Consider the following 18,132-nt stretch of genomic DNA (forward strand, 5'->3'; position numbering starts at 1 on the left):
AAATGCTTATTTTATATTAATATATATATAATACATATATATATATATATATATATATATATATATATATATATATATCCATATATATTTAGATACAGATATAGATATGAATTTATATTATATCAATGAGTTTTCTGAAACTTTAAATTTATATGGTCAAGGCCATATGAGCGTGTTTCTGAAAACTTCTTCTTCTTCTTTTGGCTTTTCCCGGTTAGGGGTTGCCACAGGGGATCACCTGTCCGCTCATGATTGGCAGTGGAGTTTTACAGTGTCGAGTTGCCAGCCTGGAGCCCAACCTTCCACGAAAGGCACATACACGCACACACTCACGCCTAGGGCCAATTTAGAGTATCCAATCCATCTACCGCATGTCTTTGGGATGTATTTTTGCCATCCACACTCCCTGCAAATTGTATATACCAGTCACACTACAGAGTGGAGAATGGTAAATTCCCATTGAAGCACTTCTATGCAGATTGTTGTACACTTTTCCCCACTGTAGTGTGATCTTGGCGTTGGTATATATCATTTGCAGGGAACGTGGGGATTCTGGGGCCTATAAACACACACACACACACACACACACACACACACACACACACACACACACACACACACACACACACACTCACACACTCACACACACACACACACACACACACACACACACACACACACACACACACACACACACACACACACACACACACACACACACGTATTTATATACATCCATCATTCTTTGAGGTTTGAATAAATGAAAAGACTTGAGCAAAAATAAATAAATCTGAAAAATTGTACTAGTTTAATAAATTATTTATTTTATTAACTCTTTAGTTGTTCAATTAATTTATTTTTCATTAATCTCCAATAGATTTGGTTAGAATGACCTTCCTGTGTGAAATTTGTTTTCTTGGGACATAATACATTTGTACTTTACATTTTAAAACTCTTTCTTTTATCTGTGGTACATTATGAATGACAGGTTCATAGGTTCTTAGCAGGCAGGCTGTATGGGTGTCCATAGAGAGCACAGCCATGTAAGTCAGAGAGCTTTGTGGGTGGATTTGACATGATCATCAATGAGGTCATGCTGTTTAACCCTGGAGTAAATATCTGGGTACCTATTCAATTGTCAAAACAGAACTTGTAGGAGAACAATGCATTACATTGTTTGACGTGCAAGGAGAGACAGTTCCATAGGTAGGGGACTCTCTGAGTGATGACTCACTCTAAGAGGTGATTTTTTTTTTATACTGTGATGAAGGTTGAAGTCTTTGGAGTGAGTATTTAGTATCACTGTTTTTTCTGAGATGTTGTAGGTCTAGTAGAATAGGATCATTAAAAGCCAAGAAGTCAGTGCTGAAATCACCACAAAGGACTATGAGACAGAAAAAAGACAGGAGATTTTTAGCTTTTCTGTGTGGCTTTGCTGAGAGAACTTAGTCCTTTGATTTTTTTAAATTAGGAAATTAGGCAATGAATTCTATGACTGACCTGAGAGGGGAGAATGGAGTGGGGATTATGATATCCTTGGACTTGGAGGATAAACCCTTGGTAGTTAACTTTGCAAAGCAGAAAGATTTCCTAACAATGACTGATAGTTGATGCTTGAAGTTTAATTTGCTGCCAATTAAGGTACCTAGATCTGTAACTACTGTGAAGATTTTAAGCTGCATCCTGTGTATGTGGTAATCTGTAGGACAGACCTGTTTCACAAAGGCAACAGCACTACATTTTATTATTAAGCTTAAGGCCATGCCAAGCACACCAAGTGCTTTTTCCAGCAAGCCCAGGTTGGATAATATGAGTGTCCATGGAGGAATCAGTATATCAGTAATAGCATCCAGTTTACAGTTATTGGTTAGATGTGCAAAAATTTCATATTTCCATACCGGATCGGTCGAGGCCCGGGTTAACAAAGACCGCCACCAGTACTGTTAGCCAACAGGGTGCTGGCAGAAATTGGGCTACTGTTGGCCAAAGGAGAAGAGGAGGGCGAAGGCATGCCCGAAGTCAGGAAGAGAGGAGGAAGGTTAGGAGTGTAGCAGTGAGGGTAGGAACTTTGAATGTTGGCAGTATGACTGGTATAGGGAGAGAGCTAGCTGATATGATGGAGAGAAGGAAGGTTGATATATTGTGTGTACAAGAGACCAGACGGAAGGGAAGTAAGGCTAGGTGTTTAGGAAAGAGATTCAAATTGTTCTATCATGGTGTGGGTGGCAGGAGAAATGGGGTAGGGCTTATACTAAAGGAACAATATGCCAAGAGTGTTTTAGACATGAAGAGTGTGTCTGATAGAGTGATGTTTATGAAGCTCGAAACTGATGGTGTAATGATGAATGTTGTTAGTGCATATGCTCCACAAGTTGGGTCTGCGATGGATGAGAAAGAGAAATTTTGGAGTGAGTTGGATGATGTTGTGGTAAGTGTACCCAAGGGTGAGAGACTAGTGATTGGAGAGGACTTTAATGGGCATGTTGGTGAAGTGAACAGAGGGGATGAGGAAGTGATGGGTAGGTATGGTGTTAAGGAGAGGAATGCAGAAGGTCAGATGTGGATTTTGCGAATAGGATGGACATGGCTGTGGTGAATACATATTTTAAGAAGAGGGAGGAGCATAGGGTGACATACAGGAGTGGAGGAAGATGCACACAGGTGGATTATATCCTATGTAGGAGGGCCAGTCTGAAGGAGATTGGAGACTGTAAAGTGGTGGCAGGGGAAAGTGTAGTTAAGCAGCATAGAATGGTGGTCTGTAGGATGACATTGGTGATCAAGAAGAGGAGGAGGAGTGTGAAAGCAGTGCCAAGGATTAAATGGTGGAAGTTAAAAAAGGGTGATTGTGAAGTGGAGTTTAGGGAAGAGTTAAGACAGGCACTGGGAGGAAACGGAGAATTACCGAATAGCTGGGTAACTACAGCTGAACTAGTAAGGGAGACTGCTATAAAGGTGCTTGTTGTGACATCTGGACAGAGGAAGGAGGACAAGGAGACCTGGTGGTGGAATGAGGAAGTACAGGAGAGTATACAGAGGAAGAGGCTGGTGAAGAAGAAGTGGGACTGTCAAAGAGATGAAGAAAGTAGACATGAGTATAAGGAGATGAGGCACATGGCAAAGAGAGAGATGGCGAAAGCTAAGGATAAGGCGTATGGAGAGTTGTATGAGAGACTGGACACTAAAGAGGGAGAACAGGACCTGTACCGATTGGCTAGACAGAGGGACAGAGCAGGGAAAGATGTGCAGCAAGTAAGGGTGATAAAGGATAGTGAGGGAAAGGTACTCACAAGAGAGGAGAGTGTGTTGAGTAGATGGAAAGAGTATTTTGAGAGGCTGATGAATGAAGAGAATGAGAGAGAGAGAAGGTTGGATGATGTGGGGATAGTGAATCAGGAAGTGAAACAGATTAGCAAGGAGGAAGTAAGGACAGCTATGAAGAGGATGAAGAATGGAAAGGCTGTTGGCCCGGATGACATACCAATGGAAGCATGGAGGTGCTTAGGAGAAATGGCAGTGGAATTTTTAACTAGATTGTTTAATGAAATTTTGGAAAATCAGAGGATGCCTGAGAAGTGGAGAAAAAGTGTTTTGGTACCTATCTTTAAGAATAAGGGTGATGTGCAGAGCTGCAGTAACTACAGAGGGATAAAATTGATCAGTCACAGCTTGAAGTTATGGGAAAGAGTAGTAGAAGCTAGATTAAGAAGGGAGATGATGATTAGTGATCAGCAGTATGGTTTCATGCCAGGAAAGAGCACTACAGATGCAATGTTTGCTCTGAGAGTGTTATTGGAGAAATACAGAGAAGGTCAGAATGAGTTGCATTGTGTCTTTGTAGACTTGGAGAAAGCATATGACAGGGTGCCTAGAGAAGAGTTGTGATATTGTATGAGGAAATCGGGAGTGGCAGAGAAGTATGTAAGAGTGGTACAGGATATGTACAAGGGTAGTGTGACAGTGGTGAGGACTGCAGTGGGAGTGACAGATCCGTTTAAGGTGGAGGTGGGATTACATCAAGGATCAGCTCTGAGTCCTTTCTTATTTGCAGTGGTGATGGACAGGTTGACAGATGAGATCAGACAGGAGGCCCCGTGGACTATGATGTTTGCAGATGACATTGTGATCTGTAGTGAGAGTAGGAATCAGATTGAGGAAACTCTGGAGAGGTGGAGATATGCTCTAGAGAGCGGAGGAATGAAGGTCAGCAGGGCTAAGACAGAATATATGTGTGTAAATGAGAGGGAGGGTAGAGGAATGGTGAGGATGCAGGGAGTAGAGTTGGTAAAGGTGGACGACATTAAGTACTTGGGATCAACAGTTCAGAATAATGGTGAATGTGGAAGAGAGGTGAAGAAGAAAGCACAGGCAGGATGGAATGGGTGGAGAAGAGTGTCAGGAGTGATTTGTGACAGACGGGTACCAGTAAGAGTGAAAGGGAAGGTCTACAAGAGGATAGTGAGACCAGCTATGTTATATGGGTTGGAGACAGTGGCATTGACAAAAAGGCAGGTGTCAGAGCTGGATGTGGCAAAGTTAAAGATGTTAAGATTTGCACTTGGTGTGACTAGGATGGATAGGATTAGGAATCAGTACATTAGAGGGTCAGCTCATGTTGGACAGTTTGGAGACAAAGCAAGAGAGACGAGATTGCATTGGTTTGGACATGTGTGGAGGGATGATGGGTATACTGGGAAAAAGATGCTATGGATGGCGCTGCCAGGTAAGAGGAAAAGAGCAAGGCCTAAGATAAGGTTTATGGATGTGGTGAGAGACGACATGCAGGCAGTTGGTGTGACAGAGCAAGATGCAGAGGATAGAAAGAAATGGAAAGAGATGATCCGCTGTGGCAACCCCTAATGGGAAAAGCTGAATGATGATGATGATGGTTAGATGTATACTTTTAACATCTGATTTTACATCACAGCAGTAGATGCTAAAGAACAGGGAGACCCAGGACAGAGCCCTGACGGAAATTGCTACCGATGTTACTTTGTGTGTGTGTGTGTGTGTGTGTGTGTGTGTGTGTGTGTGTGTGTGTGTGTGTGTGTGTGTTTGTGTGTGTGTGTTTTCAGTTAGAGATCCATTTTGCAACCCAGTGGATTACATAGGGACTTATGTTTAGACTTATGAGTTTGTCAGTAATGCCAGCATGGGGAATTGTATCAAAGGCTTTAGTAAGGCCCAGATGAGCAGTATGATTAGAGTGGCTTTTCTTGGTGACATCTGTTATATCTTCAAAGAAGATTAACCAGATAAAGTAGACAGGTTGTACCTTTAAAAAAAGTCACATTGATTAAGGTCAAGGGTTTGTAGATCACTAGTGTTATAGGTTATGATGGTGACCAAGATTCATTCTGTGATTTTATACATGGCTCTGGAGAGGCTAAAAGGTTAATAGCTGACATTGTCTGTTGTATGACTGTCCTTGTGAAATGGCACCATGATGACCATTCTTCCTTATAGGGAGAAAAATGTAAAGGTTTAAAAAGGGTTCAGCAATATCATACATTGTGCTACATAGGAAACGGTCTGATATATCATCTGGGCCTATGTTTTTTATCTGGGCTATTGTTTTTTTTTTGTTGTTTGTTTGTTTTTTGTCAGAGCATCTAGATGGGCATGAGCATGACAGTAAAACTGGAGATGAAACAGTCAACCAGAACATTGGCTACAACTTAGGGATCCAGGTCTGGTTGAACTGCTCTGGTGGAACATACTGCAGTCTTGGGTGTTACTACTAATACCCTTGTAATACTCTGTAAATTTGGTATTGCTGATTTTTTTGTGAATTTCTTCAGCAGGTCTGTGTCTGCAAATGATCTATTGTGATCAGTGTACTAGCCTAGTAAACAAACTGAATAAATAGTTAGAAAAGGCCTTACGGGTATCATTTGAGTAGGTGGCTGCTTTACATTCATGTGCATTGATATTCTTCCTAAAGGTGTGCTTAAGTTATTTTTTTGGCCTGCCAAAGAACCATCTTATGGTGTGTGCGAAGGGGGAGTCATATGAAGCAAGTAGTTTTTTACCTATTATTATAGAACTTGTTTATTCAGGACTTCCCTCATAGGATCATAGGATCATAGGAGGTTACTAGGCTAATGGAGCCCTTAAAAGCCTAGCCAAGAGTTTATCCCCAAAAAAGATCCCTCAGTCAGCAATTGATACCCCTGTCAATGAGGGACAAAGGTGGAACCCCTTGGACAAATTTGTGGTTTCCCATCCACTCATCAAGGTTGTGCTTGAAAGGGACACAGAGGTACCCTGTTTAAGTTGTATAGGAAGTCTATTCTAGAGACGGGAAAGTCTCTTGGAGATAAACTTCTCTCTCCAGCAGGTTTTGTTGATGTTGCATATTAGATTTAGACCTTTCGAGCGGGTAATGTGCGAGGAGTTAGACTTATGGATATGGAGCATCTCTATTAGGGCAGGGTCCGATATTGCCTTGTAGGTGAGACACAGATCACCTCTGAGCAATCTGTATAATACCAAGTAGAGTGATAGTGATAGTGATTTGAGCCTGTCCGCATAGGACAGAGGTTGGAGGCCATGGATTCTCTTTGTGAAGTATTTCTGAGGCCTTTCCAGTTAGTGCAGGCATTTGGAGAGATATATATCAAATGAGGCATTATACTCAATCATAGGCCTAATAAGGGAAGAGTACAGAGAGGTAATAACGTCCTTTTTTCTGGTTGGAATCCCTTTACCTATGATATGAACCAAGTAAAAGGCTTTTATGACCACTGCTGCCACATGATGGTCGAATGTGAGATTGTTGTCAACCTGAGTACCTAAGTCTCTCACCACAGGTTGTGTGCCTAAGGGGTTGCTATTAATGTGATAATCAGTAGGGACCATATTTTTGCTGAATGTTTATGATAATACATTTTTTTTGCATTTAACTTAAGGCCATGACTCTGGCACTGGTTATTTGTAGCTGTGAGACTCTCTTGCAGTATGTTACCATCATTTGGGGAGTCAATGACAGCACCCGACTTACAGTAATCTGCAAACTTGGTAAGCCACAGGCCTTTTGTCTTTGCTTAGACCTCTTAGAAGTAGATGCCAAACAGTAGGGTCCCAGGACAGATCCGTGGGGAAGACCACTAGTGACAGGTGTACTGTCAGAGATGGTAGTGCCTATTTTGACCTTGTGGGTCCTATCTGTGAGCCAGCTGGCCACCCATCTGATGAGATAGGGATTTACACCAAGTTGTGTTAGCTTTTCGATGATGCCTGAGTTGGGGATTGTATCAAAGGCGTTGGCCAAGTCAAGGTAAGCTGTATGTACTGACTTTGCCTCATCCAGGGCCTTGGTGACAGTCTCAAATAAGTCAACCTGGTTCAATAGGCAAGATCTGCTACTAATGAAGCTGAATTGGGTGGGATCAAATGCTTTGAGATTGTTTATATCCTTGTTTATGAGCTCCATGATAATACGCTCCATGGCTTTACAGATCAGACTTGTCAAGATAATTGGGTGATATTTTCCCCTGGTTAGTAGTGGCACTACCTTTGTGCAAGGGGGTGACAATGGCAGTTCTTCACTCTGCTGGAATGAAGCCTGTAAGTAGGCTGTGGTTGAATAGCGTGTTCAATGGTGAAGCTCGTTTTTGCTGGAAATGGTGCAGAATACAGCCTAGGATACTATCAGCTCCCATGTAAGCTGTGTTCTTTACCTTGGATAGGGCCTTTAACACTTGAGTTACAGAGGCGTGAGGTGTGGGACAAGTACTGGGTATTTGAAAGGACCTTTGGGAGGGATGGAGGGTTGAGGTTTGCACTGAACCTATCAGCTAGTAGGTTGGATAAATCAACAGGATCAGTGCAAGTGGCACCATTAAGTACTAATTCTGAACAAACCTGGGCTTTGCCGTGGAGGTTCTTGACATAACTGGAAAAGGACGTATGGTTTCCCTTTGTTTTGGAGGCTAGTTTCAACTCATAATTGGCTTTGGAGGTTTTCACTAGTGATCTAATTTGCCTGTTGAGGCTGAGGAGGGAGTTTTTAAAATTTGGAATTTGTTCCTTTTTACCCTTGGACAACAGTTTCTTCCTTTTATTGTAAAGCCTGTTGATAGAGGATGTCCACCAGACAGGTTTGTGTTTCCTTGTGGAGCAGGTTTTAGTTCTGTTGAGTATGGCTGAGTCCATGCAGTTGTACAGGTGCTTGTATACTTCATTGGCATACTGTTCAGCATAGTTGTCTGCATCCTCTGAGGGGGGGGGGCGGTGGTGTGAAGCTACTAATATCCTCTCTTAGGAGGTTGCAGTCAGCTTTGGAGAAGTTTTTAGCCTGGTTACAGCTGGGGAGGAGTTAGGGGGAGAAAAAACTTTGAATGAGACAGACCAATGATCTGATCTCACCAGGGAAGAACATACTATGGAAGTGGTGCAGCGGACGCCCATGTTGCTGAGAACCAAGTCCAGAATGTTATCTCCCCTTGTGGGAGAATTAATGAAGTCAAGGAATCATTGAGTGAGTGCATTAGTGCAGAAATAGTTCACCCAGTCTATGGTGTGGTAGTTGAAGTCACCAAGGATCAGGGTGTTATGGGGTACCTTGATGGAGTCAAATAGGTCCAGGTAGGAGTGGGTGTCCTGAGTCATGGATGGGGGTCTATAGCTGGCTATAACTTGGATGGTTGTTTTGCCAACTGTCAGTTGTACCTGGAGTAATTCCAGTGCATCATGCTGGCAAACCAGTCTGGAGGTGTGGCTGTCCTTAATGAAGATAGAGACTTCACCAAAGGTTTATTTTTGAAGTTTCCTTTACATAAATGCGGATTGAGTTATCTACTTATTTGTTTAGATGGACACAGAAGTCAGACATATATGTGCCAACCTTAGTGACTGGGTCAGCAGAAGGTGTGAGGTGCTTTTATATTTTCTCAGGCCCTAAGACAGGAATACTAAGCTGGAAATGTTGTAATCTGTGAATATTGTAGAGTTAGTGGGCAGGATAATACTACTAGCTTTGATGAAGAAGGTAACAGTTTTGGGGTTAAATTTGATTAAGGAGGAAATGACAATAGAAAGTGAGCAGACAGAGGAAACGTTTGCAGGGACAAGGTTAAATATGCTGTCAAGTCTGTTGGGTACTTGTATGATTTAATCTAAGTAGTTATTACAGGTAACACTGAGGAAACACTGCACATTTTTATTATTTTTTTTTTAAGATTTCATCTTAATGTATAAGTAGTTAATGTCAACCAGGATGAGAATATTGTGGTTAACATGTACATAATTTAGCTTATCAATGTACTTATGATGGTCACTAGGAGGGATTATAGACGATCCATAGTTGGCAATAATATCATAACTGGCTTCATGTAGTATGAGATGCCCTGGAGTTCTAAGTTGGAGTCAAGAGTGATATCACTTTAAGTAATAGGAGAGCAGATACATATGGATACAGGCCCCCCTCCCAGATAGTATGAATAATTCGTAGGTACAGTCTGCTACTATGACGGGAGTGCAATCAGTAAAGAGAAACCAAGTTTATGTAATTACACATAGCTGTATGAATTCAACAGGTCTATATCACATCATCGAAGTGGCAAAACGTAGAATGTGATAACATCGAACTCAAAAACCACGAAAGCTGAAAACTCCAAAGACTGAGAACAGCAATTTTTTTCCCTGGGAAAAAAATCGCTGTTCCAGTACAAAACACGAAACACACGAACACTACAAACTATTTATAATGTGGGGGGCTTAGCCCCCTGCACACCCCCCACACCCGCCCTACTTAAATATACCAACTCTGAGATCACACCACAGTGGAGGAAATAGCAAAGCCATGGAAACGGCCCACCAAATTCTTTCCCTGGGAAAGAATTCGATGTTCCGCAGCTTCAATATTTTCAGTCATCGGACTTTCAAGTTCGAGGTTTTGGTGTTCAAGCTTATCAGTGTTCGAACTTTTGAAATACACCCGTGTTCAACTGGGAGGAAGAACACAAGCTCATCACAAACTCTGAGCATTGTTACTTTAATGTAAGCTGGATTTGAATTTGATACAAAAATACCCAAGAGATTTACCCTGTTTAAAAAAGACAATACAGAAGTAGAAAATGTTTTAGTGAATATGCAGAAGTCCTGAGGAGACTGAGAAATGCAGGCGATCCCTGGCAAAACAGGCTAATCCCTCAGTTATTCTTCCCTATCCAAGTAAGGACTTCTAATTAGTAATCAAAGAAGAAATGCATGAGTACTTTATGGAAGTGTAATGAATAAGTGAACCCTTGTTCAAAGACTAACCTACCTACACACGCACATAAACTGCATGACAGGAAATATATGCAATTTTTCATAATGCACTCATATTGGGACATGTTTAAACAAACTGCTTAATACCTAATGGCTTCTCAATGAAAGCAGCAAAGGTCATAATAGGGGGACACATGCACACACACACACACACACACACACACACACACACACACACACACACACACACACACACACACACACTTTTAATTTCTGCTTGCATGTTCTTCTTCCGGCTTTTCACAGTTAGGGGTCACCACAGCGGAAATCCGGTCTGCTAATGATTGGCAGTAGATTTTTATGATGCTGAGTTGCCAGCCTGATGCCCAACCTTCAAAAAAGGCACACCCATTCACGCATGTCTTTCGAACGTCACTCAGCCACGGGGAGGACATGCAGACTCCACACAGAAGGTGCTCCAGCTGAGAATCGAATGGGAGTATGTTTTGCTGTGAGGCGACAACGCTACCACTGCACCACCGCGGCAGCTTTAATTTCTGCTTGCAATTCTCAATATTCCAGAGTTTATATGTGATATAAAAAAAACACACTGTCTGCTGGTCTACTTCATTAGCAGCAAAAAAAAAAAAAAGAAAGACAACAAGTAAATAAGAAAAAAGAAAATAGTATAAAGAAGAGGTTATTACACTGGCACTGACTACATAGCCAATTTGTAGACAACTGCATAAAGTAAAGCAGCACCACCAGAAATACATACAGAATGTCATGATGTAGTCCAGTGATGTCAAGGCTAACAAGGAGCTGATGAAGTACTTTCAAAAATAACATACCAAGAAAGAGGAGAAATGATGGAGAGATCAGTTTAATAATTATCAGTCCATGAAATTTCTACTATCTCTGACCTGACAGTTCAAAAGGTATACCTACATAATTTCCCAGTCTTAGTGAAGCTCAGTGTAGCTCAATTGAATCTATGCCATGAAAAAAAGAATCAGTCAGTGGTCTATAATATTTCATTAAAACAAAACGCAATGGGCAACACTTTAATAATAATAATAATAATAATAATAATAATAACAATAATAATAATAAACAGGAAAGAAGAAAGAGCCAGACAAATTATTCCTAACAAAAACAAAAGCTTGTCGCACAGGAAACTAACCAGACATACACATTTTTAAAGACCAATGGTACTGAACATTATGGATATTTATAACAACAATATGATAAAGGTCAGCTCCAATGGCATAGAGGGATAAAGCACTGACTATGATCCAGGCAACCTGAGTTCAAGCAAAGGTTCATAGGTAAGTACTAATCTAGCTACCTTTGCAGGCCATTTTAAGCCCATCCAAATTCTTTGTGCAGCTGAGGATCAAACGTTGTACCTTGTGTCTGTGAGGTAGACACCTTAACTGTTACACCAATCCTTATAGCTCTGGCTCTTGTTGGCATGGACATGGCGGAGGACAGTAGTGAAATGGCTTTGCTGGCTCTCCTGTCATCAGAGGAGGGTACTGGTGCACATGCTTGAGTGCACATTCTCATGGATGAATCCCCAGTGAAAACCAGAGATCTTATATGAAAAATGGGGTTTAGAGGCAAGGCTATCCATGGAAGCAGCTGGCATGCCCTCACTCATACCCATTTTATGGTGAATGCCTGGCATGTTATTGAACATTACTGGGAGTAAGGATAGGGGCCTGAGGGTCAGCGGACAGTAGGGTCAAACATACCAAAACAAAAAATAGACCTGCTAGTCCCTCTTCTCTATCCCACAATGCACTTGTACAACATCTTGCTCTAGTTTTGACCCTGTGAAGAGCTGAAAATAACAACCCACATAGAAAGAAAGTAAGAAATAGAAAAAGGACCAGACAAGCAGGGAGCAGGATGGAGATCCTGAGATCCTGGATTTTTCCCATAATTTTAATAGCTGGTAGAAACAGGTCAGTCTTCACAAGGTAATACTCCTAGGTGGACACACTATAGGAATTTACCCCTTGACATCTGTGGTTTCGAAGGAAGATATAGATATAAAAAGATGTCAAGCTCTTAGTGCCTTGCAATAGTATTTAGGGATGAACTAGCTGCAGATGAACAGAAGTAATCCAAGGTGGTATTAGAGAAGGCTATAGATGTGGCAACAGCCCCAGAAGAATGTCCCATTTGTGCTGCCTTCACTGACTTCCCGTACCTCACATAATAAAAGGAAATACAATTAGCCATTCTCCTGTAAAGGGTATATTTTTGACTTTGTTACCCAAATATGTCTTAATGAAAGAAACAGGGTGATGGTTATCTTTATGCAGAGATTCAGACTTGTGTCTGTTTATATCCAAACATTATTGCTGTCTATGTCTAAATCTACCACTCTCTCTCTCTGTATATATATATATATATATATATATATATATATATATATATATATATATATATGTGTGTGTGTGTGTGTGTGTGTGTGTGTGTGTGTGTACATGTATGCATGTGTGTGTCTAATCTCTCTCTCTCTCTATATATATATATATATATATATATACATATATATATATATATATATATATATATATATATATATATATATATATATATATATATATATATATATATATATATAGGTCTGAAAGCACACTTCACTGAATTTGAATTCACCCTGACCAAATTGCTGAAAGCTCAAATTACTGAAAACTCATTTCACTGAAATGAAGTACTGGCACTGTGCAACGTATTGTAAGGCAAGTAAGAGGTATATGTCCTTTTCCCCACTGTGGTGCAATCCTGGAGTTAATATATATAGTTAGAAGGGTGTGGGGGCACAGCCCCCACCTCGGGGTGTGTGGGGGCCTCGCCCCCCACCTAGTTTGTTTTTATATTATATTTCACCAAAAGCTTAAAAACAATAAATTTTAAACCATAGGCATGCATACTTACAACACCAATGACTAACTCTGTCCAAAAGACAATATATACCCAAACTATGTGTGGGGCTATGTCCTCCACACCCCCCTAACTATATATACTAACTCCAGGATCACACTACAGTGGGGAAAAGGGTATATACCTTATATATATATATATATATATATATATATATATATATATATATATATATATATATATATATATATATATATATATATGGGTCTACTTCTATTCGCTGACATCCCATTTCACTGAAACCCATTTCGCTGACAGCCCCATTTCATAGACAAAAGTAATCAGGGCAAAAACCTGGGATTTGCCCCCCTCCCCACTGTTGTGCGACTGTGGAGTTGTAATATATAGTTGGGGGGGTGTGGGGGGCACAGCACCCCACATTGGGGGGGTGTGGGGGGCGAAGCCCCCCACCTTGAAAGTTTGTCTATGAAATGAGCTGTCAACGAATTGGGTTTCAGTGAAATGGGATGTCAGCGAATAGAAGTAGACCCATATATATATGCATACAATTCAGACCTGCTCATTTCTAAGCAAAGCTGCACTAAAACCAGCCAGTGGTAAAGCAGCAAATGATATATTTTAACTTTTTTGTCAGTTCCTTACAGTAGCTAAATCAACATACTTTGTTGGCACTAAGTAATATTTGCTTGTGCTCATTAAATTGCACACCATCCTGAAAAGATTACCTAAAAAATAGTCTGAGGAAGAATTTAGTTCTGGAAACACTGGCCATACAGTCAAATTAAAAAAATAATAATAATATAACTATACCCACTACATGAAGCAACACAGAATCATGGGAAATAAATGTAGTAAAATAAATAAATAAAAAAAACAGCCCCAGACTTATCATACTCTCCTGTTGTGAATACTTTCAAGATTTCACTTCCAATTCATTATTACCAGAGCTAGTGCCACAAATGAGAAGGATACTATTGCCTGATATACTGGATTCATTTTATACTATACAGACTTCAAGAATTAAGTGCATGAGACAGCCCCCTTCACAAGGTGGTCTAACAGCATTTCAAACATTTCTATCACTAGAAATAAAACAATATGCATACAAGTGTGCCTGAAAGTCCTTCTCAAGTTATGTTATTCCACATGAACTCTAATGAATTTTTTCCTTAATTTTAGCTGCTGTGATTTTATTTTCAACATCTGTAAATATTCCTTTACCTATATATTGTTACAGATTTAGAAGGTGCCTCACTTTCCACTAAAAATGCCATCAATCCAGTAAAATGTTTAGTGTCTGCCTTTAAACTCTGATATTTTTTTACTCAAGAAATTACGCTAGGTTTAAAAGTACAGCTATTAGAATATAATGACCAAATATTAAAAGAAATCAGCTTCATATATGGCAATAACCACACTACAAACTAGGATCTCTTCCTGCACTGCATAGATATACATTGTAACTTTTCATTGACATATTCACATAATATATTACAAGTTCAGTATCTGCTTATGTTTTTCAAAGTGAAGGTTTGGATGTCTTATACAACTTTGACTTTTTTTTTACTTTTTAAATGAAGTGTGAACGTCTGTGTTCTCAGGTTGAAACATACCCAGAGGGATACATTGTGTTCCACATATGACACAGCATCGGGATTCTGGTTGTTGATTATAATCACAATCTTATAGTAGAGATCTCCTGCCAAAGGAAAAATAACATAGAAATATTAATGATTTCTCATATTAAAACTGAACAGTTTGTAAGAAGGGGAAAATGTGACTCTTGTTTAATTTTTATTATGCAATGCTCAGCTGCTACAAACAAACACAGATAAATTCATTCCTCCAAAATAAGAGTATTACTAACATAACAGCCTATGGTACATAACTAAGAAGCAGAAAACAGAGCTTTTCCATAGGAATTACAAAATAAACTGCAGTTAGCACTTGTTGATAACACTTGTAACAGCTACCATCCAAACATTTTGTTTTCAAGCAGCTGTTTGAAATATGCATAGCTTAATTACCTGAAGTATATATTTCCTTATATGAGAATGAAGAGCAAATTGTTTTGTTCTCACAGGTGATCTCAGATGCACAGGAATTACATAGGTGGTTGACAATATTTTTGATAATGTTAGTAATTTTATACCATTTCTTTAGTTACCGTTGGGAGACTGCACAGCAAGAGATAAAAACATATCAACTTTCCATTTGAAAGGGAAAGGAACTCAAGTTTTCTTTTTCAATTTAGACAACAGAGGAATTCAATTTTTTTAGTTTTTAGTCACTGAAGTATGATGCTCAGCATTGTGAAAATGTAGCCACAAGTGGCAAAGTGTCCTGCCACTGAAGAAGAACCACACATGTCAGTAGACTGTCCACTTGCCGCTTCAATAAAATGTTTTTTCCTTCATGTTGCATGCTTATGTGTCCTGTACTTACACTGCAGGGAAGGAAATCCCTATAACTATAAGTGGTTTCAAGTGAGGAGAGCAAACACATACTAGAAACTGCTTCCATTATGAGTGGATAAAAGCATATGCAATGAGGATCGGAATCCCCAAACTGCATTATTTGAAAAAATGGCCCAAAAAACGCTTTTGTAAGTGATCTTTTTAGGGGGAAAACCCCTCTGCATCCCCCTGATGTGTGGGGCAACCCCCCACAAATTTATATATACCAACTCCACGGTTGCACAGACTTGAAGAAGGAGGAAATTCCCCCCAAAAGGGCATCAGTTCTGGCACAACTCATCAACAGTGATTTCTCTCCTGTGGAGGAGCTCTGATCATCAGTGTGTTGAACCTTAAGGAATTGAAGCTTGAGCGCTCAGTCTTCATCCATCAGTAGGGTAACAATAGAAATCTGCACTCAAACAAGCATCCTAACTGAAGATGAAGCCTTTCAAAGAAGCATTTACAGCAGACTTACTTCATCTCTTGCACTTTGCATTGATCAGAACTGCGCAAAGTGCTTGCCCTGTTAATTATATTTCAGTGCAGGTCTCTTACTTAATTGGGATACTTGAAATACTATGACTTATCCAACCCCTTCTCATGAAGCCAGGTTATACTGTTGTCAACATGCTGGGAAATAATCATAGTCTACAGTATATGTTGACTTTGAGCATAAAAAGAAAGACTGGAATATTTAAGTAAAAATCTACAGTGTGGGCATTATAGGAAAACAACCGATCACCCTGAGGTGTTTTAAGATCCAACACCACAAGCATAGGGTCTCACCACCCCTGGAAGATCTGTTATGCCCCTCTAATGTCCACACTGGACTGCATTTAGAAATTGCCTTTGTGTTTGCATTTGTTAATGATCTGTTGTGTTTTTCTTTCTTCTTTTTTTTTTATGTTCCTCTTTTTGTATGTTTTTCTTGTTTTGACAAAAAAATAGTCTCTTTCTTTATTGTGGCAGTGTTATGCTATGGCAAGGACTTCAAAATTCTACCAAGTGTTACACAGCAGTTCATTGTGAAATATGGCAGACATTCTAAATAATGAAATATAAAAAAGTTTGCATGCTTTATTTTTAAACAAAAATACTAATACTAATAACCATGTGAAACTTTAATTACTGCATTGAAATAACTTTATAGCATATGATTACTAATGTATTACTGCGTGTGCTTCTTAAATGGAGAGAGCACAAATCCACATAGACCTTTTTCTGACTCAGCCCTGCAACAGTATTTGATTAAGTGACTTACTCAGACATAAGTAAATAAAGACTGATGGAATCAAACCCTGGCCTACAGGAAGTAATGCATTAACAACTCATAACCTTTTCCTATGCACTAACTGCCAGAACAAATGTTTTGCTTAATCCCTGTTTCTTCTGCTTCTGATTCTGTCTGGGGGGGAAAAAAAAACAGAATCAAGATTCATTTTAAGTATTTTGTTATAGTTTTATATTTTTGTAAATTAATTTATACTTAATTTGCTTATGCTTTATGTGACATTTCCTTCCTGCTTTAAATGTGAGAAGACTTCTACTGGGCAAAAGCAAATCTTGCTTTACTAGTTAAACTTAAATTATTTTTCGATGAGTCATCGTTACAGGGAGCTTTCCAGCTCAGCAGCAAATAGAAATTAGGCAGGTGAGAATAAATACAGATGAGATGACTTGAATAGTGATTGCTTTATTTATATATATTTTTCTGAATATTCCATTGCTCCTACCACATCCTGTAGTCTAAATCACTCCATTTCCTGTTGTCAACAGAAAACATTTTATGAAGTGTTATTTTGTTTGCTGTCATTATCTAAATATATCTCTTTTCTGCTGAAATGCGTTGACATTATTGGGAGCTAATAATCCATCATAATCACAATCCCCTGCTGCATATTACTCCTTCCCATCAGGGACAATGAGTGCAATAAATCAGTATTCATCACAATGACCAGCAACATTATGAGTTGTCAGTAAGCATTGTACTATACTCAGGCTTTCAAGAAATACCGTATAACACTCACAAATCACGGATTAACTGACAAATTGGCACATACAGGATATGAAGAACTTCCTAAGATCATATCTGTCTTCTAAGGGATGTTTGTGCTGACAAGCTGTTGACCATTTCATTTGGCAGATCCTTTCAGATTTAGTTAAAGGAGTTATGCAGTAAGACAGAATTTGATTGATTTGAGGATAGGAGCAGTAAATCACCAGCACTGCTCCATTATTTTTATTAGAATACACACATATATCTATCTGTATAGTGTATGCTGCAGCGGTTTAGCATTGCCACCTCACAGCAAGAGGTTCTCCTTTTCGATTCTTGGCTGGGGTGCCTTCTGTGCGGAGTCTGCATGTCCTCTCTGTGGTCGCGTGGGTTTCCTCCGGGTGCTCCAGTTTCCACCCACATCCCAAAGACATGCTGTAGGTGGATTGGACACTTTAAATTGACCTTAGGCACGAGTGTGTGCATGTGTGTGCCTTCTGTGGAAGGTTGGGTGCCGGGCTGGCAACTCGACACCGTAAAACT

At 39.8% G+C, this 18,132-nt stretch overlaps 1 protein-coding gene across 5 annotated transcripts in view; it reads right to left on the reverse strand.

Annotated features, from left to right (window-relative positions):
* The window catches only part of ADGRG6 (adhesion G protein-coupled receptor G6), a 1,156,656-nt gene that overhangs the window by 351,158 nt on the left and 787,366 nt on the right, over positions 1-18,132 (reverse strand). For all 5 annotated transcript variants that reach the window (XM_044058511.1, XM_044058431.1, XM_044058747.1 and 2 more), the window contains one exon: positions 14,748-14,833. In XM_044058511.1, the coding sequence (XP_043914446.1) occupies positions 14,748-14,833 (86 nt within the window). The remainder of the gene's footprint in view (positions 1-14,747; positions 14,834-18,132) is intronic.

Source organism: Protopterus annectens, chromosome 1.part0 (genome assembly GCF_019279795.1).
Source record: "Protopterus annectens isolate FY-2018-M chromosome 1.part0, PAN1.0, whole genome shotgun sequence".
NCBI classification, from domain to species: domain Eukaryota; kingdom Metazoa; phylum Chordata; order Ceratodontiformes; family Protopteridae; genus Protopterus; species Protopterus annectens.